Source organism: Lagenorhynchus albirostris, chromosome 10, assembly GCF_949774975.1.
Source record: "Lagenorhynchus albirostris chromosome 10, mLagAlb1.1, whole genome shotgun sequence".
Lineage (NCBI taxonomy): Eukaryota > Metazoa > Chordata > Mammalia > Artiodactyla > Delphinidae > Lagenorhynchus > Lagenorhynchus albirostris.
The window spans coordinates 42843863-42868656 of NC_083104.1; the positions used below are offsets into that span (position 1 = coordinate 42843863).

A 24794-nucleotide genomic window follows, 5' to 3' on the forward strand; every position below is an offset into this window, starting at 1 on the left:
TTCTACAACATGAAATGCAAAGGCTGCAAAGACTGTCCATTCTGCCCCCCGCCACCATGGGGAAGTGGTTCAGAGGGTAATGAGTTTGGCCCAGGTCAGCCAGGCAAGCAGTGGGAGAGTTAGTTAGGATGAGAACAGGCTCCCAGGACAATGCTCCTTCCTGCCTACCCAGCCTGAACCCAAACTGCAAAATATCAGGAACCTGAAAGTGAAGGAGACGTGATTTATGACATGTCAGTGTCACATAATTTTTTAAAATGATGCTTTAGGATATAACATTGGTTTTGACATACCTTTAAAAATATTAATTTTAATGGGTATCTCAGAGGCCTTTCATGACATAGACCACAGGTATTACCCTGGGCTGGAGCAGCTGTCCGGCAGCTCTCAGCATGCAGTCATGCAAAATCCTAAATAACACTGCCAGTCTCTATGTGGTGTTTCACAGAGGATGACCTTGGACCTTTAGCAACATCCTTGCCATGTATCTTTGGAAATTCTGGTCCTGAGGTGTTTGTCTTGGTCACCATCAAAATAAAATGTTCCAGGGACATTTTCTGGAAAGTAAGGGAACCCATCATCTGATATTGAAAATTAAAAGGGAAGTCACAGCGGAAATGCCCTTGGCTTCTGACTCTTGTTAGTGTGTGAGGGTTTCTCCAAAGGTGGGTACCAACTGTATTCCCTGCCCCATTCTGACATTGTGACCAGTGGCATGCGTTGGTGAGGCGGTGGTGGTAAGTTGTCACAGAGCAGAAGGATACATCAGAGCTGGACATGCCCATGCTGGAGGGTCCTCACTAGGGCCCAGTGGCTTCCTTAGTGGCAGCCTCCCCTTCGTTTTGTATCGAGCTAGATGTGCTTAAGTTGACTTGATCACTAAGGCCTCTAGTGACACTGTCGTAGGATGGTGGGAAAGATGTGGCAGAGGCAGTTTCAGATTTGTCTGGGAGCACACAGTTTTCATTTGCCACGAATGCAACAAAGCCTTCATCTGGAAGTGGCACAGCCTCCTCCTCAGCCCTGGGCACAGGCGGGGGATTGGCGATCGTCATGGAGCGGTGCAGCACGTAGCTGCGATAGGCCTTTTGGATGACAGTGGCTGAAATGTCTTCTTGCTTCCACCGGAGGGTGGTTGCTATTGGTTCATAGGATGCTTTTGAAAGATTAGTTGCCATAAATTTCTCCTCCATATTTGCCTTCAGAGAATCCAACTCCCCAGATTCTCCCAGAACATTCTTGGTGAAGGTAAACAGGATGTCCAAACAGTGGATCTTATCTCCAGGGACCAAGGGCAAGTCCATCTGGATTAATATATTCCCATTGGGTTTTGGGATCCGCAGGGGGCCAGAGAGCGTGTCTGCAAAGTCTGAGAGGGCAGAGAAGGTAATGAACTGGGTGGCCTCCGGGTCGAACTTTTCCCAAGTCTCGTAGAACATGTCAAAGTCATCCTCGCTCAGGGGCTCCGTACTCTCCTTCGTGGCCACATTGAAGTTTTCCAGAATCACCGCAATGTACATATTGACCACGATAAGGAAGGAGATGATGATGTAGGTGGTGAAGAAGAGGATGCCCACGATGGGGTTCCCACAGTCCCCTCTAGTGCCGTTGCTGTTGGGCAGGTTGGGGTCGCAGTAGGGAGGCCCCGTGTTGAGGATGGGGCTGAGGAGCCCGTCCCAGCCTGCTGACGTGGTGATCTGGAAGAGGCAGAGCATGCTGTTGGCGAAGGTCTGGAAGTTGAACATGTCATCAATGCCAGCCTCCCACTTGACGTAGGCGAAGTTGGCCATGCCGAAGATGGAGTAGATGAACATGACCAGGAAGAGCAGCAGCCCAATATTGAAGAGGGCGGGCAGGGACATCATGAGCGCGAAGAGCAGCGTGCGGATGCCCTTGGCCCCGCGGATCAGCCTGAGGATGCGGCCGATCCGGGCCAGGCGGATGACTCGGAAGAGCGTTGGGGAGAATAAATTTCCAAGTGATGTAAGAATTGCAGAAAACACCAGGCCTTTAAAAGTGAGAGAAATTATCTAATTAGTACTTCCAACCACGAGCCCTGACAAAGTTGACTGGATCACACCCCCTCTTCTCTGCCTGGTATGGACCTCCAAGTGAGCACCCATATTCAGGGACTCTGGACCCTCTGAGCCTGGCACAGTGGATGGCATAAAGTAGGGGCTCAGTAAGTGTCCATTGCATAAATCCTGTCTCCCTCGAGTAAGTCTCACCTTTCCCACCATGTTCTTATCTTTCCCTCCATCCAGATCCATTCTTAGTCAACCTACATGGTCAAAACCCAATTTCTGCAGCCTAGTTCAGCTGAAAATGATTGCACCCTGTTCCACATGCTCACAGTCCTTTGTCTGTTTCCGTCTGTAACATAGACCCGGCTCTTTCCTGAGAATTCAGCCTTTGGGTCATGCCTTTACTTCCACCCTGGTCCTGTGCTCTGTGAAAGCTGGGACCCACTGTGATTCATCTCCCTATCTCCTACTGCGAAGATTGACTCAGTTCCTGGCACATGGTCCTGTGGATAATTGTACAGAGCCTAGTATTAATTATAAGGGCCTGAGGACTTGGGCAACTTGCTGACAGCTAAAACAGAATGGTTTTGAATGGCCAGCTGTCTGCATAATAGATTTTATTTGTTTCTTTCATTTCCAGCTGTGTTTGAACTCTGTGTTAGGGCCTAGAGATGGGCTAGTTTAAGGTCATTTATAGCCCCCTAACCCGAACTATGAACAAGAGTGTGTATATCTCCCTATGTGATATCTAACTTGAAGCTTTGTGAAACTTGGTCTTGGGGACTGTGGAGGCCTGTTAAGACCACCAAAGATTAGGCAAGGCCTTTAGGTCAAACAGGATTCAAAACCTCTCAGGAGAAATGGTGAGGGGTATGATAGAAGCTCTCTCTCCTTGCCAGGGTGCCCTTGATCCCATTCTCCTACTCACCTTTTGTCCTATGAATATGGGTGGTCACAGTATTGTGTTGGAAGGAGGAAGGAAATGGAGGAGAATTGGGATAATTATAATTTTGTATTATGAAATCTTTATGAAAGCCCCTCTCTTAAAGTCCAGTTTAACTGGGGCATTTTCCCATAGTGTGAGATACATATGTGTTTTTATAATCTACTAAGATTCTGCCAGCCAACTAGCCTACCTTTACAAGGGAGAATGAGTCTTCATACTTGTAACAATTAGACAATCAATACATGTCTTACAGGTGGAAAGGAAGAAGGGGAGAGGGAGGGAGAGTGGAAGAATGGCTAGTGGGTTCTTGCACTTGTTTTCGAGCTGTCGTTATGAGTGATTTCTGTCCAGTGACGGGTGTTGCTGTGTAGGTCATAGGAACTGGTAGTTAAGGTGTCCCCATAATAGAATGGAGTACTCTGAGTATATTTTATTTCTATAGTACTGATATGGGAAGTCACATAAGCAAGCTCCCTTCTCTAATATAAAATAAAAAATGGCCTTTAGAGTCTCTCACTTTGGAAGGCAAACAAAACAAACCTCCCCCCCCCCAGCCCCTGGAAAACCCAGCAGCAATAGGAAAATAAAACAAAACAAAAAACAAAAATAAATTTAAACTCCCCAAACAAACACAACCCAAGGCTGTGTTTCAGCACCAGGATAGAGAGATTAAGTGCCGCCTTTGTTGTATTCAGATGCTATTAGCTCTTGATAGTAAATCAATGGAAAATAAAATCTACAGCTATGCCCTGACATGAAAAGTAAGGAGGTCATGATATAATAGGTCAGGATATATTTACAAAGCAAAGTAAACCTGGTGTGCTGGGATTTGGCCTTTATAGGATCCAACTTTGGCTAAACCACACGAAGGCCAGGGACGGTATCTTGGTCTTTGGTAGGAGGCTGTTAGTTTATTAAAAAGAATATTAGCATGGTCTAAATTCAGCTCCACCCTTTACAAACTATATGACCTTGCATAACTTTCTTAATCTCTGAGGCTCCACATTAAATGTATAAAATGGGTATAGTAACACTCCTTCCCAGGGCTGCTGTGGAGATCCGTGGATCCCAGCCCAGTGCTCAGAACTCAGCAAGCACTCAATTATGGTGGCTCCAATCCCCATTTTAACCTCTGACTCCATTCATTTTCTCTGAACACCGTTGGCCCCCAAATACTGAGCCTGTCATTCAACAACACCCAGACTAGGTCATAATAGCATTGATCTCTTGGCATTGGTCCCTTGACTTTACTGTCACTCATATTCCCTAAGTGGACAGTTATACAGAGATTTAATTCCAGACCCTTGACTTAAGAATCTCCTTTGAACAATCTCCTCCTGGTCTTTCCTCACTCTTCTGGCAACCACCTCCTTTTCCAGAAAGTATTTTATGACTCACCTCACACCACAGCACCCACTCTCTGCTTTGAAGGCCATAAAGATAAGACCCGTTGGAAACTCCATCATCTTAGGTTTTCTTGTGCGTGATTGTTCCCTATCGGCTCCCAAATTTCTGGCGATGGCTGCACACACAGTAGGTGCCTGAATACCCTTCACGGCAGCATGGAGAAGGCTAGTGGAACCTCTGCATTTCACTGAGAGGCCTGGGGCATTTTAAATCTGCTGCTCTTGCAAAGCAGCAAATACTGGGCTCCTCTAACATACAACGTAGGTTTTTAAAAGTTTGTTAGCTGTCCCCTTGGTTTTGAAAGAGCAGCCAAAACAAGACCAAGTAGAGGCTGGGTGTCCCCACCACATGCGATGCCCACTTACTTCCAATGGAGAGGACCACGACAATTAAGTCAAATACATTCCAGCCATTGGTGAAGTAGTAATGCCTCAAGGCGAACATCTTCATGACACACTCGCCCATGAAGATGGCCACAAAGAACTGGTTGATTTTGTTTAGGATTTTTGTCTTTTCTTCACTCTGCTCATCAGTCTCCACCATCATGGTGATCATGTTGAGGCAGATGAGGACCATGATGATGATGTCGAAAGTCTGCCTGGTCACGATGTCAAAGACAAAGCCCTGGTACTTGTTCTGAGAAAACAAGAGATGGTACATCAGGCCTTTTAGCAACATAAACCAGGCATCTGGACAGGCTATGTTCTTCACAGATGGGTTTTTAAAGTCTGTGTCTTTTGTCTCCCTCACACTCCACATCCCAACAGAAGCAGAATCTTAACCCTCCAAAATCTCACTCTTAGTTGTTTCTACCTCATTGCCTCTCCTGGCCCCACGAAGTCACTAGGCACTTTGTCCTTGTCCATGCTCTTCCCTCCACTTGCAGTGCCCCTCCAGTCCTTTCTCTGGGCCACCTAAATCCCCATAGCCTTGAAGCTGCTGCATATCACAGGAAGATAAGCTCAGTGCTTTGTGATGACCTAGAGGGGTGGTATAGGGAGGATGGGAGGGAGGCTCAAGATGGAGGGGATATGGGGATATATGCATACATATAGCTGATTCACTTTGTGCAGATGTCTAAGCAGGTCTTGGTTGTTTGCATTCTTGGAGAGAGGCAGAGTGGTCTGGACAACCAAGAGATCATTTTTAGGGGGCTATTTTTATGGTGTTTTAAAAATTTTTCCTGGTGTGGCCCTCTAGACTTTCCTGTGCTGTTAACATCTTACTGGTCTGTGAGCTCTTGATTCCAACCTCATCCTCCACCCTCACCTTCTCAGACACTTCTGAGCTCTGTGGAACTCACCTGCCTTGATCTGCAAACTTCTCCTCCTACTCAGTGGCTGCTCACTCTCCTCATGCCATGGACCCTAGGGCTGGGGGCAGAGCTGAGGTCCCTCTTGTTCCCCATTGTCACTCCCAGACCTTTGCTCCTCCGGTGTCTTGTAAAACCCTTCCTCCTCTGATGCCTGTGTCTTCAAGTTAGCCTTCCTTTGCCCCCTCTTCATCGCTACCACTTACTGACCTCCTGGACCCTCTGCTTCATTACTGATGAGTGAGACTCTTGGCCACACTTGGCCACACTTGGCTATTAGCTCTCAGTTCCTTACCTAAATCTCTAATGACTTAGTTTTTCCTAACTTAGAGAAAAATCTTCCTGAATCTCACATCTCTCTCCAGCTACCAGCCTACTTCTCTCTTCACTTCACAGTTAAATTTCTTGAAGGAGTTGTGTGCAATCACTGTTTCCCATTCACGCCTCAGCCTACTCCAACATAGCTTTTGTTCCCATCCTGCCATCGAAATGGTGCTTGTTAAGATCACTCGTAACGTCCAACATACTGGTTTGGCATCGCTTACTGCCCCCTCTGCCTTGAAACTCTCTTTTCTTGGTTCCCAGAGGGCTTACTTCCCTGGTTCTCTTCTTGCCTTTCTGTCTGCTCTTTTTAGAGTCTTCTTTACTCAACCTTTAGATATTAGAGTTCCTCAAGGCTTAGTCCTATGTACCCTTTGCTCTTCACGCCATTCTTTCTCCCTTGGCAATTTCTCCAGCCTGTGAATTAATATGTGTGTGATTTTTACTAATTGTTTTCCTGTGTCACTGGACTGTCATCTCTGTGAGGGCAGGAACATCTCTCACTGCGCTATCCCCAGGGTCTGCATAGTATCTGGAATGCAACAGATGATCAATAGGCAGATGAATGAATGGATGGCAGAACGGACAGCTCTGAATTACACACACTTCAAACAGAATTATAAAGCCACTCCACTAGGTTGATTACATTTAATTCTGTACAAAAGGCACTTCCTGAATGTGTACTGTGTACAGGGCTCTGCGTGAGTGGCTGTGAGGGAGAAAGGAACCTGTCATGAGTCTCACCAGGGAGCTCCCAGGAGCCACAAAGGGGAGAAGGGCTGTGACAGGGCTGGTTCCTGCTTTCTGCTTCATGGTGGGGATGGGTTGCTACCCTGCAGGGTTTGAGCAAAGAATCAGAGTGGGTCTGGCTCCAGGTATAGCTGCTGGCTTATGTCTTTTCTGGGATGCTGAGCCACTAATAGCTTTCATTTCATCACTGAAAATGGCAAAAAAAAAAAAAAAGAGGCCCATTCATGACTTCTAACTAAACAGAGCAGGCCACATTGCTAAGTTCTGGGCATCAAGTTTGCCCTGGATATTCAGCTGCAGGGGAGTGGAGCGGCTCTCTAGCTGCTCTTGGCTTAGCTTGTGGGCAGGGATCACTTCTTTGCAACCCTCGGGGCTCTCAGAGGTGATGAAGTGGGTGACTGATGATGCGATATTCTGGAGCCTATTATTTTCCTATAAAGTGGAGTATGTGAAACCTGATTTTAGTGATTTCTATAGTAGGGAACGTTATAGAATAAAATTTCCCAGTCTTGTGGAAGCCTTAGGCTCTGCTATGGATGAAGCATAAGATTTAGAACTTGGGATTCACGTGTGGCAAGGAGTAGTATGTACATGCCTGTGTTGGAGGTCCCTATGTCATCCGAGGCTGGCCCTGCCGTGAACTGGCACCCATGCACCTGCGGAGCAGAGTCCTGTGCCAATGTTCAGCTTACCTGACCAGCTCAACCTGTTGGGACCCCTCAGGGAAGATGATGGCCTTTCCAGTGCCAATAATCTAGTGAGGAGGAAACTGGAGCTGGGAAGGTGAGTCTTAGGTGGGAGTGGGCATTTCTCTTATTGCTTGGGCTTCTTTCTTGGCTCTGGACTTTGTGGAGGGCAGATGATCAGGCTGGTCCCACTGTGGGGTGGGTGCCAAGACGTTGCCTGCCATATGGATGCTGGCCAAGAGCTAGGATGGGCCAAGGCTCGTGGGCCCTGGAGAGCAGCCAGATGCAATTGCCGCCTGGGCCCTGATCTGCTAGTTTCCCTTTTGGTATCCCTAAACCTCAAAGTCTTGTTTAAATGTTCCAGCCTTGCCTCAGCTATGCTAAAGGGAACAAAGGAAATAATGTTTGCCGTGCCTGGACCAGAATATTAAGGAGAGAGCCATGTTCCTCCACTAAAGCTATTATAGTGTGGATAGTTAGTTAGTTAGTAATATACACCCCCTCCCATTCAAAGGGATGGCTAATGTCAGGAACACAGGCGGGCTATGAGGTCTCACTTTGCTTATCCGTATGGAAGACCTCCTCCCGTGCCAACCTTGGAGGACCTTGGGGATGGCTTGATTAGGAGACGTGATGATTTTGTTGTAGGTCTTCCTGCCCAACCACTGACTTCCACTCCTACTGCAGTGCCTGGAATTTCAGCATTAGGTTCCTACCTTTATATTAAGATAGTGTCCTTTCCAGGGTCCCTTTTGGAAATGCAGCTCACCCTGTCCCAAGGAAATTGTCTTCCTTGAGAGGAGGAAGCTATGGTGGCCTGTGGGATTGGCTGATGAGAGGGGAGAAGCTGAGATGTTACAGAGAGATGGAGCAAGTATGTAGGGAAGGGTACCCAAAACTGTCATGATTTTGCCAAGGGTTGACCCCAGCACAGAACACCTTGGTGTCTGTTCAAATGTGGATTCAACATCAGTCCAGCCACCAGAAAAGGTCAGCAGGGACCTAACTGCTCGCTTCTCATTAGGTCTTAGGATCCTTCTCCCGTAACCCCTGCTTGACTCTGATTGGCTGGGCTCAGCCTTTCACCTACATCTTCTAATTTTGAGCCTGTTCCTGCCCACTGGACATTGGAGGGATACTCCCTGAGCCTTAGGGACTCTCCCTCAGGCTAACTCAACCCCAGTTATCTTGATCTTACGAGGTATTTGGAAGGACACCTCTGCCCCTACAGAGGTCTGAACATCTTATCACTCCCCATTGTAACACTTCTTATCAGAATGGAGAATAGTAATACATTTGTGACCACGGTTTCCAAGTAAAGCATGTGAAAGGTCATAGCATTTTCTTTTCCTCCTGTAAATGTTTTTAAGACTTTGTGCTCATGAAGTTTTTAGTATCTTATGCAAACCCCATGCCTTGATTTAGAAATTAGAATGTCTTGGCCAACAGAATGTATGTCTCCCTGATTCATTTAGGGAAAGGCCTGTACCTTTGCTGAAGGTCCTTAGGTTTTGCCCTTGTGTGGGGAAGGGCTAATGGGACTGTGCCATGGATCTTTTTGAATAAAGGAATCACAGGGGAGTATGCCTCTAAGTTTTGGTCAGTCTTTAAACACTAGAGTAGGATAATTTTTGGTTCCTATTGTGTCACCTGACCATGACCATGACTGGGCCCAGGATCCCAGGGTGGTTGGGTTTGGCTATTTCCTCTCTGTCTTCCTGTAGGCATGGGGTAGAATGTGGGGTGAGGCTGGCAATCTGTTGCAACCTACATCAAAATGCATAACCACAAATGTTTCATCTCAGGGCTCTAACCACCCTTACTATCATTTAGCCTAATCTGTTCCTGATCTGGTGCTGGAAACTTAAGCCTGTTGGGCAACTCAAGTACTTCCCTAAACAGGCCTATCTGGAACACCTGCAGGAGTATGTTCACTCCAGAAGATCAGAGTTGCTTCTTGCAGACTTTTCTTCCTTGGGCCTGGGAACTCTCATTACCTCATCCTCAAAATCAACCCAGATCTCCTCCTCCACAGAGAGCATTGGCCAGACGCCTACCAGCACAGGCATGGGCTGTCAGGTTGGATTTCCAGACACTTTCTGCTAGAGAGGCGAGCTCTGGGGCTCACCAGGGGCCGTGGGATGGGCTTCTGGGGCTTCTTGGAGCCCAATTTCTTCATGGCATTGTAGTACTTCTTCTGCTCCTCTGTCATAAAGATGTCCTGGCCCCCTAAGTGCAGAGAGATAGGATAACACACACCACTGTTATTGCCCCCAGATGGCAGCCTTCAGTCCTTTCTGGGCCCAGACCCCAGACAGGGGTGAAGCCTGCAATCAGGGGGCAAAGGTCGGTGTTGGTGCTAAAAGCCAAGACTGGGCTCCTGGTCAGGCATGGGGGCTGTGACTAGTGTTGCTTCAGTCACGAGGCCCGGGGATCGAAGGTAAGTCTAAGACTCATCACTACCACAGAAACACCTAAGCCCCACTTATCTTTTTTTTCTGTTGGTTGAAGTTGTCAATGATGACCCCAACGAAGAGATTGAGTGTGAAGAAGCTGCCAAAAATGATGAAGATGATGAAGTACAAGTACATGTACACGTTGTCCTCCCACTTGGGCTGCATGTTCACCTGTGAGCAGACAAGTGGGGGCATGGGGACGAGGGGGCATCTTAGCTTGTGTTTACCCCCAAAGAACCCTGAGACAAGGACCTGGCTGCAGGTGGCTTATTTGCGAGGTGATCACAGGAAGCAGAAGTGAGAGAGGGGGAGGCAGGAACAGGATAAAGGCAGCACCACTACCATGGGCAACAGGCACTCCATGCTCTAAGGACTGTAGAACACACTTCAGAATTGTACCTCCAAGGGACAGGGAAGTGAGAGCTTTTATCTACAGACTCCCAGAGCTTATTTGTGAGGGTTGCCCCTGTAGACTCGAAGTCCTCTGCCCTTGGGGGAAGAGCTGCTGAGCCAGCTCTGAGGCACTGAAGAAAATCAAATCTCAGACAGAATAAGAAACAAAGGATGGGTTGAGGGGATATGGGCCAGGGCATCAGCGGTGTCTTGTGCCCCAGCAGGAAAGGGTTCTCCTTCCCCAACAGCACCCATCTCCTCCACCTGGCTGCCGTGACACTGTTCTAGTTAGCCACTGCCCTTGCCCCTGCCTCTGCCCAGGGAGCGCCCTCATGCACAGTCCTTTAGAGGTTATCTGATAATTTCCTCAATGGTGAACGGAGGAAGAACTTGAGAAGCCTAGGAGACTAGGTCAGCTTAAATATCCAACAGAAGGCCAGCTGGACACTGCTCCAGGGGGGGATAGTGCCAGACTGCTGGGTGATCGCCTTTTCCAGTACCAAGGCCACCTTCACCCCATTTCAAATAGACTAATGTGGGCGGGAGGCACAGAGCGGGAGGCGGTAGTCACCACGGGCTGAGACTCACTTCCCGGGAATCGACAGCTGCGTACATGATGTCCATCCAGCCTTTAAAGGTTGCCTGGAAACAAGGAACAGAGGCCACTCAGTGTCTGCCCATCCATCTACATCGGCCTCTGTTTTGATTCACTTATTTGTCTGTTTTTCTCATAGAGCATTGGCCCCCCTGGAGCCAGTTCTGACATGACTCTGATTTCAGTGCCTAGCACACCATAGCTACTCAGGGACTTGTTGTTGAACGAATGCATGAACAAAGGGTGGAGTGCAGGAAGCTGTGGGTAACTGCATGACAAATGTATAAGCAATTGCATTAACACTGAATGAACAAGTGGATGAAGGCAAAGGATGAATGAATGAGTGGAAGCATGAATGTTATTGACTGTCATCATCACAAGCATTATCTATCATTACAATAGACTGGACAATAGACAATTTATTACCCTCTAGGAGACGATCTGCAATAGAAGACTGTTCAGTCTGTGTGGCTATACCAGGTCTATTTTGTACAAGTAGTGAATTCTAAGTCATCACCTGATATAGCCCCATGGCAGGCCTATCCCTTTATTCTATTCTATTAGCCCAAATTGGTCTAATTGCACTACTGGGAGATCACACTCATTGGTAGGGCCCTCTAGCCTCATGGTGCAGTCTGTAGGAACAGGGAATAATCTCACTTCACACTGAGTGCTACCCCTTGCAAAGTCTCCACATAGCATCTTCTGGGAGACCCCAGGCCCTCCACTTTATCGAGCAGCCAAAGGAAGAGACACGGTTGATCTCAGGACTCACCACCTGCAGAAGTGCGAGGTAGCCCATTGCAACATTATCAAAGTTGACCTTCACATTGACCCAAAAGAAGCTTCCAGTGTGGTTTTGACGTTCACAGTCAGACATGTTATTCACAGTAGTCCAAGGCACAAGAAGAAAGCCTTCACTGGTCTTGTTGATGCATTTCTGAAACTTCCCTGCGAAGAGGTTCACACCCATGATGCTGAAGATGAGCCAGAAGATGAGGCAGACGAGGAGGACGTTCATGATGGAGGGGATGGCGCCCACCAGGGCATCTACCACCACCTGGGGGGAAAGGCAGAAAGATCTGGAACCCCACCGATGCCACACCCTTCTTGCCCGATCCCAGTTCTTTCTACCCTCACTCGGGCTGCTTCATGAGCCAGTGGAAGCAAGAGAAGTGGGTTAATTAGAGCCATAATTCAGACTCAGAAAACAGAGACACTGGGCAGTGAGGATGGGTTTATACATTCTCTCTAAAGTTCATTCAGGGCAGGTTTCAGTGTCTCTCCTTAGGATTGAGGAGATGGACACACTTACAAGCACATACATACTCATTTAGGGGTGCCAGTGTGTGTTTTGTACTTGCACATACAGACTTCTAGAACTTTGCTTTATTTTATAAACTATATGTTTATAAAATACAGTTTATAGTGTGCTTTGGTCAAGAATCAGTGAAAACCCAAATCCATATTCACAAACTTATTTGTAAATTAGCAACCTGGAGATAAAATAAAATAAACATCAAAGTACTTCAATCATAAGCTTCTAGCGTTTGTAAAGATACAAGTTAATTTTAAAAGTCCACTTTTGTTTTGAAGGTACGATGTCTTCTTTGAGGCAGTGGTGGAGGAAGAAAGCAAACCTTGCTTTCTGTACCAGAAGACTTTCATAATTATGTGGAAGGGGAGGGGAGAAAATGAGCAGTCCCTCATCCTCCATAAGACAAGGGCCAGACTTGTGAGCATTCCATCCTGAGGAAGACAGTGAGGGCGAGGTGGTGGCTGAAAGCCTTGGATGAGGAGAGGGATGGATGAAAGGAGAGAATCCATAGGACCCAATGACTGTGCTGGGTTGGAGAGAAGATGCATTCCAGTGGGTGGTGACTGAGCTGCTGAGCCGCTGATGTCACTGCATTTAAATGGAGTGTCAGAGGCAAGGCTCATTTGTCATGGAAAGATGAAGAGCTTGGGGTGTTCCGGAGATTTTGGCAATAAGGACAAAAGGCAGGGTGGGGAGATTGAGGTAAGAGATGCTTGTGACGCTGTGAAGCAGGATTGCCTCACTAAGAGCAGGAGAGAGTGAGGTCTGAGTCCTGGTAGGTGTGATGTTTGAGGTGAGAAGGGAAGCGGGCTTACAGAGGGACTTGAAGGATAACTAGGAGAGTTAGGATACTGCAGCACCACCAACGTAACAGCAGAAAGTGGGGACCCCTGAGCTGACCTGTGGGGGTAGGGCCTGGAGCTCAGGGTCAGTAGTATGGAGGGCATAAAGGGGGAATGGGTACCAAGTGCTGCAGACCAGAGTAGTTAGGAGATAGGTCTTACCCGCATGCCTTCAAATCGAGACAGGGCCCGCAGTGGCCGCAGGGCACGGAGGGTCCGAAGGGCTTTGATGGATGCCATATCAGAATACTGCAGCACCTTCGCTATAAGGCTTGTCAGTGAGATCTGAGTGCAGGCAGAGAGCAAAAGCATCACCCTAGGGTTCCAGAAAGTTGACCCTGGTGGATGGAGACAGGAAATCCCTCCCACTCCCTACTCTGTCAGAGCCATCATCCTGGCTCCCACCTTATTCTGAACTCCAACGAGACGTATAGTGAGAGTCCAATCTCTTCTCTTTCATTAAAAATTTCATTCATCATTTATCTGAACTTTTGGCCAAGAAAATCTCAGTCTCCCACATCGCCACCCCCTTGTATGTAGGTGATCAAGCTCCCAGTGTGGTAAATCAGCCTTCCCTTTCCTCTCTAGAGGCACCAGCCAGCTCCCAACAGCCTTTAAAATTTGATTGACTTTCAGAGACTTGGAGAGATGCTGGCCCTTCATGGGGGTTATGCAGAAAGTCTATCTTGAGGAATATAAAGTGAGGCTCGATTGTACGTGCTGAGAAAAGTGGGGAAGAAAGAGTCCTGGGCTGGGTGGGGTCTAGTTCCCTCTCAACCCTGATATTTTTGTGACCTTGGGTCAGTGCCTTGTTAGTGCAGGTTGTACTTTCAACCTTTGTAAAATGAGGAATCAGACTAAGAGAACTCTGAGGCCCTCACAGCTCTGCAGTTTTCCAGGAAGAGTGACTGGCATGGGGCCAGGAGATTCAGCTTTGACAGATAGCTGAGATATAATGACTGAGTTGTGAGTCCCCGTTGGTTGGTCAGTTTTGCATTTTTTAAAGTGTTGGACCAAGGACTGCAAAGGCACAAACTTACATGGAAAAATGGTCACACCTTCCAGGAACTTTGAAGGTGCCAGGGAGATACCCTATGCATTGGCTTGAGCTTGCCAGAGACTGTGACCCATTCCTGGGAGACCCCCAACTGCACCACGACTGGTGGGCTGAATTCAGGCTCAGCTTATCTTGACAGCTAGGAGGGGATGTCAGAAAGGGAAGGGTTTACACTTGGGTGCTAGAGCCCCAAACAATGCCTGTTCTCTGAATGGTGGCTTATTCCACCAGGACAGAAAACTGGAATGAAAACAACCCCCTTCCTCCAACCAGGCAAGGCTCCAGACACCAGCAGGTGGCACCCAGCTGCCTGGCTAAGTGAGAGCAGGAGGTTTGGGGCCAGTTCCATGCTGGACCCTGTTCAGTCTTTTGCTCAGCCCCTGGGAAGGCTGCCTCATGTGCAAAATCTGCAGTTGGGGCAATTAGGAGCTGGGGCCTCTCCAGCAAAGCCCTCCCATCCAAGCCCAGCTCCATTCCCACTGCTCAAGCCACAAGCCTCCCAACTGGTCTCTAGGCTCCCGTATTGCATCCATCCCATCCATTCTCCTCTGCAAATTTGATTATGATCATGTTTCTCTCTTACTCCCAACCTTCACTGATGCTTTATCATCTCAGGATAAGCTCCAGACTCCTTAGCCTGTATTATATGGCCACAGCCTGCTTTTCCAGTCATATTTCACGCACGTATCCTACCCAAATCAAGTTGTTCCCTAAATGTACCTGTGTCTGTGCCTTTGCCCAGGGTCCTTCTTTAATTAAGATTGACCACCCTCAGTCCTTTTTGCACCTTGTTGCTCCTGCTCATTTTAAGCCTTATATCTAATGCCACCTCCTATATGAAGCCTGCCCAGCAACCCCACCCCCAGAGTGGAAGCAGGTTCATGTCTCTGTGTCCCTAAGACACTAACTATTTCCAGCAGTGCTCACCACATCCTCCCTCATCATATGTTTATTTCTCTCTGCTGTCCTACCTGCTGGAAGAGTAAAGTATAAACTCCTGGAGATAGGGAATTTTTATTTCTTGGCTTCTATCCCCCCCAGAGCACTTCATAAAACAATCCTATATGCAGTAGTTATTGATATAAATAAGCATTTGATAAATTGAAAAAATAGAGAGAGGCATGTTGGGATGGATGGATGGAAGGAAGGAAAGAAAGAAGGAAGAAATCTTGATGGAAAGTTGAATGATGGTTGGATAGAAGAATGGACTAAATGATACAAAGATGGATATGAGAGTTGAAAGGAAGAATGGAAGAAAGAAAGCAAAGAAGAAAGATAAAATATAAAATCATGGATAGTGAATGAATGGGATGGATGAATTGGGGAAGGATGGATGGCTGGATAAATGATGGACGAATGAAAAGATAGAGAGATGGGTAGAGGAATGGAAGAGATTAGAGAATGATGGAAGGTTGACTGGATGGAAGAATGGGTGGGTGGATGGATGAATGGAAGAAAAAGAGGTGAGTGGACAGATGGGTGGAAGAAAGGAAGGATAGATTGATGAAGTAAAGGAAGAATAGAAAGATGGAAAATGTGTGAACAGAAGGAAAATTGGATGGAAGGTGCTTGAATGAGTGAATAGAAGGTTAGATGACTGGATAGTTCAATAGAAAGACAAGTCAAAAGATAGAAAGATAGAAGGGTTAAGGACAAATTGATAGAGGGATGGAAGGAAGGTTAGGATGAATAGATGGGCAGAAGGGAGGAGGGAAAGAAGAGTGAGAATAGTTGGATGGAAGGAGAGGACTGACAGGATAAACAGAAGAAGTAAACATGAATGGATGTTTGGAAGGAAGGAAAAAGGAAGGGTGAATGGTTGGATAGATGGAAGGAGGGATGGATGGTCAGAAGGAAGAATTAGTAGGCAGATGGATGGATGGATGAGTGGGTGACCACATCAGGGGATCAGGACTGAAACTAGTGAGACCTACTTAGGAGTGACTGCCCCTAACAAGAGTGGGTAGCTGGAATAAAATTTTCCTTTCATTTATGAATAATTATATGATATGCACAAAATTATCACCTGTGACTCAGTTTGCAGGCCTCACAGCTAATTCCTGTGGTACAGTGGCCTGATGCTGCTAGCGCACTGGTATCAGGAAAGAAGAGAATTAGGTGCACAGACCTGCTGTGGAGGACCTGCCAACACAGGAGGCTGGACAGAATGTTCTGAACTGGACCCCATCCAGCTTCAGGAGGCAAGCACCAAATACAGACACATTTCCTAACACCTCTGATGTGCAGACCTTGGCACCAGTGGCTGTGGGAGTGTGGGAAGCAGAGGCAAACATAGCACGTGCCTCCCCCACCTGCAGGGACCCTCAGACGTGCAGCAGTGAACAAATAGCTCAGACAGCCATCCTGAAAAGCCAAGACTGCAAGGGCCTGGATAGATAGAGGACTGTATGGTTAAGAGGAGGAGGAGCTCTCTCCGGGCTTTGGGGGCTAGGAGAGCTCTTAGGAGACTTTATTGAGGATGGTCTCCTCACACCTTTGAGGAATGTCAAGTTTAATGTGTGGGAGGCACTTGGTAAATCCCCTAATGCAGGGCTAGTGGCCACAGGTTCATCTGAACACATGAGCTCCAGCCCCTCACCTCTCCAAAGGGACTCTTTGCCCCTTTTAGTGCCACTGGGGAGACACCAGTGGTTTAAGCTCAGTGGTTCTCAATCCTGTCTACACATTGGACATGCCCAGGGGCTTTTACAAAATACTGATGCATGGACTCCACCCAGGACCAGTAAGACCCCAATCTCTGGGAAGAGTAGTGTTTGTTCACTCTGTTCTTAAGAGCTTCCCAAGTGATTCTAAAGTGCAGCCAGGGCTGGGGATCATTGAGTCAGGGGGAGGACAGGTTCTCTGTGCCAGGAAGTCCTCCGCATCCCTAGGTCTAGAAGCCCTGACAATGGATGCAAGGTCATGTGCCATCTTGCTTTGGATGTAAAATACAGAGGTAGTAAGTGGTCTTTCTGGATGGAGACCTAGGAACTGAAGACTCACCTGAGTGTCGCTGTTGTGTTGGAATCATGTACTGCCTGGATCTTACCTGGATCACAGGTATGCAGGGTTATTCTCAGACCCCTTGCTAAGACTTCTCTTTGGAGTCACCCTTGAAGGCCAGGCCTCCAAGCTTCCTTTGCGTTAGTTGCAGCCATCAGCCAGGGGAAAGGACCCCAAAGCCCACAAGTGCCCACTGAGACACTCACGTTCACGATGAGGAAGTCCAGCCAGCACCAGGCATTGGTGAAGTAACTTTTAAAGCCATAGGCCACCCATTTGAGCAGCATCTCAAACACAAAGATAAACGTGAACACCCTGTCGGTGTACTCCAGCAAGGCCTTCACCGTGGGCTTCTGGTCAAGGTAAAAATCTTCAAAGGCCTGGAAGGAAAGGAGCAAAATGGTAGGCGGCCTAGACCCACAGCACTGGGGCCCAGGGACAGGGAAGGACCCAGTCAGCCCCTGAGAGAGCTTTGGTAACCAGTTTGCCTGCATCATTTTTTTTCTCTGCTCTGGGAGGTAGGGTGGGGTAGTGGAGGAGGCCCTGTGAGATACAAATGAGGACTTCCTCGGAGCCAACAAGGACACACAGCCCTGCTTATACTTTGCAGGGGAGCTGAACACAAGTGAGAAAGGAAACCTTCTCTAATTGGATTTTGGAAGTGAACCAAAGGGACTGCTAACAGTGACTTAGTTTAAAAATAAAAGCAACAAAGGATGTTCGCGAAAGTGAAAGTAAGACTCACCAGTGAACTCTGAAAAAGAATGCTGCATTTCATTGGTAATCAAGGAAATTCAAATGAAGAGAAGAGGCCATTTTTCTTTTATCAGATTGATGAAGAGGAAAGGGCATGGGTGGGAGTGGATGGTGGGGGGGAACCCCGCAGTCAGTTTGGCTGTGGGGAATCAGCTACTCTCATATACAGCTGGGCGGAGTGAAAACTGGTTCAGTTTTTGGGACCCCCAACTTGGTAATATGACTCAAAGCTTTTAGAAATCCAGCAATTCTGCCTTCAAGAATGTATCCTAAGGACACTAGATGTTGTTGGTGTCCCACCTAGATCCTGTTTAAGGAGCCAGTATGACCATCCCCAGCTGCTGTGAACGTTGGTTGCTAAAGGCTGGTGAATGCCCCTGTTGCCTGAGGACATGTCCCTGGGCTGAAGGGAAGTGCCTCCGCCTTAGGAGACTATATCACCCCTCTGGGGGCAGCCGCAGCCAGTGTCTGAGCATCCCCTTGCCTCAAGGTGGGACTGTCCCGTGAGGCCCTTTATGCTTCAGAGTTCCTGTGGGATCAGGCTGAGGCTGGGCTTCATGGGAACCCATGTCTTTTCCCAGCTACATTCCCTGTTCTGTCCTACTTCCTTCACATGCTCCAGCTCAAAGCACACCCTCCACAAACTGCACAAGAATTCCTGCTTCTGGTTCTACTTCTAAAGCTAGACCTAAGACAGGAAACAAGCCAACGTTTCCAAAGGAGTGCGCATAGGATATTCAATGCTTATTAGGAGTGAGCTTGGGGGTTAGTTACATTGCAGCCATTTAATGAGGTAGGAGGACCATATTACTGAGAAAATTTACTGAGAAATTACAGAATGCACAAATGTGGTTTCCGTTTTGTAATATTTATGTGTTACATGCATAAGAAAGATGGGAAGGAAATGCACCAAAATGTTTTCAAAGTGAGATTCTCTTTGAGTGATAGGAAAATGGGTGATATTTTTTCTTTGCATTTCCCCATAATTTCCAAGTATTTTTTTCCCCTTTACTTTGTCAGATAAAAACTCATGTTATTTTTTTTTAAACGTACTCAAAGTAAAAGCATAAGACTAAATTTGGTGCCAGCCAGTTCAGTCCCTTGGGGAAGGAGCTGGAGAGGGGAGGGAGAACACTGGGGTGGGGCCAGCAGCTGGTTAAGGATGTGAGCTCCCTGCTGGGAGGGGAGGGCAGGGGAGCAGCAGGGGTGTGTGGAGAAGGGGAGTAGAGGGCCAAGGGAAGGCGGTGATGAAGAAAGCACTTAGTCCTCATCAAATGATTGAGGTTATCATTTGCAGGATAGAGGGAAGGGCAGGTGTGGAGAATGCACTGCCCAGCCTCCCTTTGCCCCGCAGTGTGGCCTCTACACTCAGGACTGTGCTGAGACTGCTATTCTAGGGGGGCCGTCACCACCCTGTGCCAGGGCAGTGGGCACCATCAGACGCTGCCACCCCCCCTCCAAGATGGCAGCCCAGCCTGCTCTGTGAGACTCCTCTCCCTCAGCTTTGTGCCCTTGCTGGCCTAGCTTTCCTTCCACCTCTCAGATCAAACCTTCTCACCTACCTTTGCTCCTCCCTAAGGCTGAGACAACACCCTGAGCAGTTTGGGCTCCCTTCCTGGGAAATATGGCATTTAAGTGGGTGCCCAGATGGTCAGCAGATTGTTTTCAGGGAGTAAATGGCACACAGGGAGCAAAAGGCAAGTGGAAACACTGGAAACCATGAATCAAGACAGTGGGATGCTAGTCCTCCCTTTAACTAATGAGCTGGGAGCCTGGGCAGGTACCTCCGTGTCTCTAGGCTGTGACGTCCTCATCCATAAAATGTGGACAGCCAAGGATGAGTCCCTTCCTGTGTCTACGTCTACCTTGGTTCATTGGGAAAATTAGTTGAGACTGTGTAGTGAGCCTACGCCATGGTGCAGAGAGAACATCCTTCCTTGTCCTACAAAGCTCAACACCCAGCAAGGGGCTTAGGAAGTGTCTCTTAACTCAGAAGCTAGAGGACTGTAAGGCCTTGTTATTCAAAGTGTGGCCTGTGGACCAGTGTCAGCATCACGTGGGAGCTTGTTGGAAATGCAAATTCTCAGGCCCCACCCCAGATCTACTGAATCAGAATGTGCATTTTAACAAGTTCCCCGGGTGATTAAATTTTGAGAAGTGCCGTTGTAATGATTTGCCATGCACTTTGAGTGAGTGATAGCAGTACTTGCAAGCACCTTGATAGGGCAGGGAAGGATGCTCCTTTTTGTACTGGGCCCTCAGAAAAGGGCAGTGTGTTGGGAGGTCAGAAGGTGGAAAATCAGGGGCTTTGGGATCAAATGAAGGAAAAGTTCGGTTTTCCTACTGACAAGCTGGGTAATCTTGGACAAGTCCCATAAATCCTTTGAGTGTCAGTCTTCCCAACAATGAAGTGGGATGTATATACTCACTGCTTGAAATCCAAGCAGTCAGGTGTAACAGGCCATGACACGGGCCCCTCAAGCACCTACCATGCCCTCCTGCTAAGAGGAGTCCTCGTGCTGGGCTGCAGCTTGCCTTCCAGCCACACGTTGGGGACTTTCAGCCCAGGAATCAGGGGAACCCACTGCTGCAGCTCCAGGGCCTTTGGTGGTGGAGACCCCACCTGGAGGGCTTTGTGGCATGGAACCCCTACCTCCGCTTACCAGCGCTCCACTGCTGAGCAGGATCATGAAGATGATAAAGCTCTCGAACCAGCTGTGCTCCACAATGACGTAGCAGGTCTTGCGCACCTGCCAGCCCATGGCCCATGGAAACTTGGAGCTGTTCACTTTGCAGCAGGGACAGTGGCGAATGCAGCCTGTGGGGAGAGGGGACTGATGGTGAGCGATGTCCCACTAGTAAAGGAGGCATGTTTTGACTCCAGCCCTGAAGGGAAACCACTCTGCAGGGAAACCCACTTGCTGCTATTTTGGAAAAGAATTCTTTCCTGGAATATGAGAGAAGTGGGGTCACTTTCAGGCGGTCTCTCCATCATGCCCTTCAGGTGTCCCTCTCCACCACTGGTCTTGCACACTCTCACCTCCTCCCAAGCATCTTCCTCCCTACAGATGATAACATAGCCCTTATCCTTAACCCACCCTTTCTGGAGCTTTGACAAGACATGGGGCCTGAGCCTGGGGGTGTCTGAGGGGCTATGCCTTGAGCCTGTGCTGAACTGGGGGGTCTCCACATGGCTGGAATGGGGCCTGGGGGCAGCCCAGCTCAGGGTCACGTGAAAGTGGAAACTCAATTAAGTGGTTTCTTTGTTTAATTATTTAGGCCACACTTACTTTCATAGCATGAACTATATGTTTATTCACTTATTGCACAAATATCTATTGAGAATATAACAGGCTTCACTGTTCTAAACATTGAGGAAAAAGAAGAGTAAGATGCAGGTTCTGCCTTTAAGAGTCACATAGGAGATGCAGGGACACAGGTGCATCATGGCCCTCCTCTGGGTCCTTTTACGTCCCAAGTCAAGAGTTTATGGTGGTGGCTACCTTTTCCCTTTCAACCTCAAGAGGGCTGGTTTATAACTCAGTGAGGTGTTTTCGAGGGTGATGAGGAAGGCAGAGCATCTGTTTGCCATGTCTGATGTGGCATGAGATGCAGATCCCACCAGTCAGCTGCTGCGAGTCTGGCATCTGTGTTTGATGCTGGGCTCTCAAGCTTGGGAGTGAGGAGCAAGGGGCACTCCTTGCCTGTCTCCCCTGGACCCCAGGCCAGAACCCTGGACACAGAGGTGACCAGATGAGTACTTGTTGCGCTGGATTCTGGCCCTAATGAATGTCAAGTGGAGGAGGTCTGTGGCTGCCACTCTACCTTCTGTGAAGCAGTCATCTGGCTCATCGAGGTCATCCGCCAGCTCAGGGATCTTCCTCAGGATCTCCCCAAGATCCAGGCAGTCCACAGTGCTGCCTTCTGAGGAGCTCGTGTCGTCCACTCCCTGCAGGGCAGAAGCCCCGGCAGTGAACCCAGCTCTCTGAGGGGCCCAGTGAATCTGCACACTGTCACCACAGGTCCGACTGGCTCAGAGCTCCGAGATGCAGAGAGAGCCCCTCAGGGCTGGACCCACCACGGCGTCCCTTCTGTTTCGGTGCCTTGCCAGCTGAGCCCCAGAACAGTCATGCTCTCTGAAGAGCCCCAGAGGTTCAGCTGTGTGAGGCTTTAAACCTCCAGGCCCCTGATGGAGGGCTGGCGATGGCCCGAGACACAGTAATTACACCCATAAAGACTCTCAGCCTTCACTGGGCTTGAATATTTAATCATGGAGCAATGCTGCAGGGGCCCTGTTGCCCTCCTGGCAGCTTCAGCCCTATAATGTCTCCAGATGAATTCAATTAGGAGCGGAAGCTGCTCTCATATTAGTAAACCTGATCGCTTGACTAATGGACCCAAATGGTGGGGTGGGTCCCCATCTGTCACCCTCCCCACCCTCCCTGCCTGGCTAGGGTCATGGACAAAATCAAAACAAAAACAAAAACAATCCCCAGCGGTAGTGTACTGAAAACACCGAGTAGAGAAAACTAGCCAGGGGAGTCCTTAGAATGCTCAGCAGAAACATGTTCTCCACGTGTAGAAGATGGCAACCCTCACCCAACTGGAACCAAGAGGCTGGTGTTCACCCAGAGCCCTCAAATCCCTTCTCATCCCACCCTCTTCTCTCACCCCGCTGGGTCAGCCTTGCCCAGAGGCACACAGCCAGTGGCTGGCACTCCTCAAGCTGATGGGCTTGATAACTTTGGGATGAATTATGTCTTCCTTATCTTTGCTTACCCGGTGCCTGTCACCATCGGCACTCAGTGGCTAGGTGTCAAGTTAACTTCTTGCATTTAATACAGTGCTATTACAGATGCTAAATCTTTAGAGATACCTCTTTCAATGTAGCTTGTTTTCTTTAAAGATTTGTAATGAAACCACCAAGTTTATTTTTACCTCTTATAAGATCTTCTTCCTGCTCAGTCTATGTAAGTCTGTCAGTACAGCACTCAGTACAGATAGCCTCTCCCCGGCACCAGTCTGCTTTTGGCCCGAGAAGACAGTGTGGACAACAGAAAGTGGGGGTGGGAGGTGGGAGATGGTCACAGGGAAGACTTCCTCACCCACAGCAACTCTGACTTTTATCTGCTGGCTCTGAAAGATACTTAACTTTCTCTGTGCACTGTCTTTTGTTTCCTTTTTTCTTGGCTGTCATTTTCTGGGCACTTATTCCATTTCAGGCAGGAGCTAAACATTTGACAAGCAGCATCTCACTGAAGCTTCAAAAGAATCCTACCAAGTAGCCATTACCACTTAGCTTCCCAGATGGAGACACGGAGGCTCAGAGAGGTTGAGGAACAGGTCCTCGGTCCCCCAGTCTATGGAACCTCATTCTTCCCGGTGAAATCATGCTGATTAGCCCACAGGTTTGGAAGGACTTTAAAAATTCCCAAGATGAGACATGAGCCTCCACAGTTGAGCGTAGTCTGGAATACCCCACGCCCAGCCCTATCCTCCAGTCCCCTCCATCCCACTGGTCATTGTCCGGCACGCTGTTTAACCTCTCCAGGAAGCTCACATACCTACCTCTGTAGGGCCCTGAGCAGGAGCCTCGTCTTTCCACTTCTCACCTAGGTGTGGAGCCAGGTCCTCAGAGGACATTCCAGAACCTGAGCTCCTGGGTGGCAGGTGGTCCTCATATCTCCCGACTTGTTGCCGCTGCTCCTGCTAGTGAGAGAAAGCCCCAACTTGGGTACATGTGCCCACCCTCAGCTAAGCAATTCTAACTTTGAAGAGTCATCTGCCAGAGCCAAGGACCTAATATATGCAACGAACATACATACATACAGTCAGATAGATCTGTGTGTAATATCTGGTGTCATTACTTACAAGTTGTGTGACACTAGGCAAGTTACTTAACCTTTCTTATTTTCATTTTCCCATCTGAAAACTTGAGAAGGCAAGATCTACTTCATTTGGTTATTTTGATGACTAAATATGTTCATACTTGTGAAGCACTTCGCAAGCAGTGCTTGGCTCCATAGATGTTAGCCATGATCATTATCACTTGTCCAGGGGTCAGAGTGGTAGTGAACTTTGCCCTCTGGAGACCCCAAGAACCCCCAAAGTAATTGAAAATGACTCTGAGTGGAGACAGCGTCACAGAGTTTATGTCCTTTACTCTGGGGATGGTGACGCCCTGCCCTCGGCTGTCACCCAGACAAAGGCATGTAAAATATGGCAGCTGATAACAGCAGCTGCTGGAACACAAGAGCAGTGACAGCTGCGAGGGACGGAGGCTAGGGAAGAGCTACAGACTCAAAGCACAGCTGTCTGAGGCCACTTAGTGGCCTGGCCAGCAGCGCTCTGTCCCCGGGTCCCACAGGGACCCCTGCCTTCCTACATTGTGGAGACGTGCATGCCCTGAGTTGTTGAGAAGAGGTTAACGAGGGTTGATTTATCAGCTTAAGGTAGAAAGGAACTATGCAAAGCATTTAAAAATATATTTATATTACCCAAAAATATGCTTCAAATTCTTTGGTGCCAAAGGAACAAGTGTCATTTCCCTGTGACATCCCCTGTCGGGAAAAGCTGGATGAATGAGTCACATAATGATCAGGACTTTTTAGGCTGCTGGCGAAGATGAGACGAGACTTGCTCTTGGACAACATCCTGTTCTTAGAGCAATCTTATTAGCACCTCCTGCACAAAGACTGGGTTGGGTGGAGCAAATGGGGCAGCTATATGAAAGACAATTTCAAGCAACTCCAAGTGGCCTGGGGCTCAAGCAATGCCCCTGCTCCCTGCTTGCCTGGTGAATTCTGAGCCTTTCTTCCAGGCTCTGATTAAATGTCACCTCCTCCAGAAAGCTTGGCATGGCCTGTGCTTCCTATGTGAAGGGGTCTCATGCCGGGCTTGCCTGGGGCTCTTCAAGGCTGCGCCAGCC

The 24794-nt window shown here is 48.3% G+C and overlaps 1 protein-coding gene across 1 annotated transcript in view; it reads right to left on the minus strand.

Annotated features, from left to right (window-relative positions):
• Window positions 1-364: 364 nt before the first annotated feature.
• SCN10A (sodium voltage-gated channel alpha subunit 10) overlaps window positions 365-24794 on the minus strand; it is an 89108-nt gene continuing 64678 nt past the window's right edge. Inside the window, exons 17-27 of the mRNA XM_060164061.1 lie at window positions 23435-23575; window positions 21692-21815; window positions 20530-20684; window positions 17317-17490; window positions 13213-13335; window positions 11666-11950; window positions 10884-10937; window positions 9936-10073; window positions 9575-9679; window positions 4743-5013; window positions 365-2008 (exon numbers count right to left, since the gene is read on the minus strand). Coding sequence (XP_060020044.1) covers window positions 801-2008; window positions 4743-5013; window positions 9575-9679; window positions 9936-10073; window positions 10884-10937; window positions 11666-11950; window positions 13213-13335; window positions 17317-17490; window positions 20530-20684; window positions 21692-21815; window positions 23435-23575 — 2778 coding nt within the window. The 3' untranslated portion in view covers window positions 365-800. The remainder of the gene's footprint in view (window positions 2009-4742; window positions 5014-9574; window positions 9680-9935; window positions 10074-10883; window positions 10938-11665; window positions 11951-13212; window positions 13336-17316; window positions 17491-20529; window positions 20685-21691; window positions 21816-23434; window positions 23576-24794) is intronic.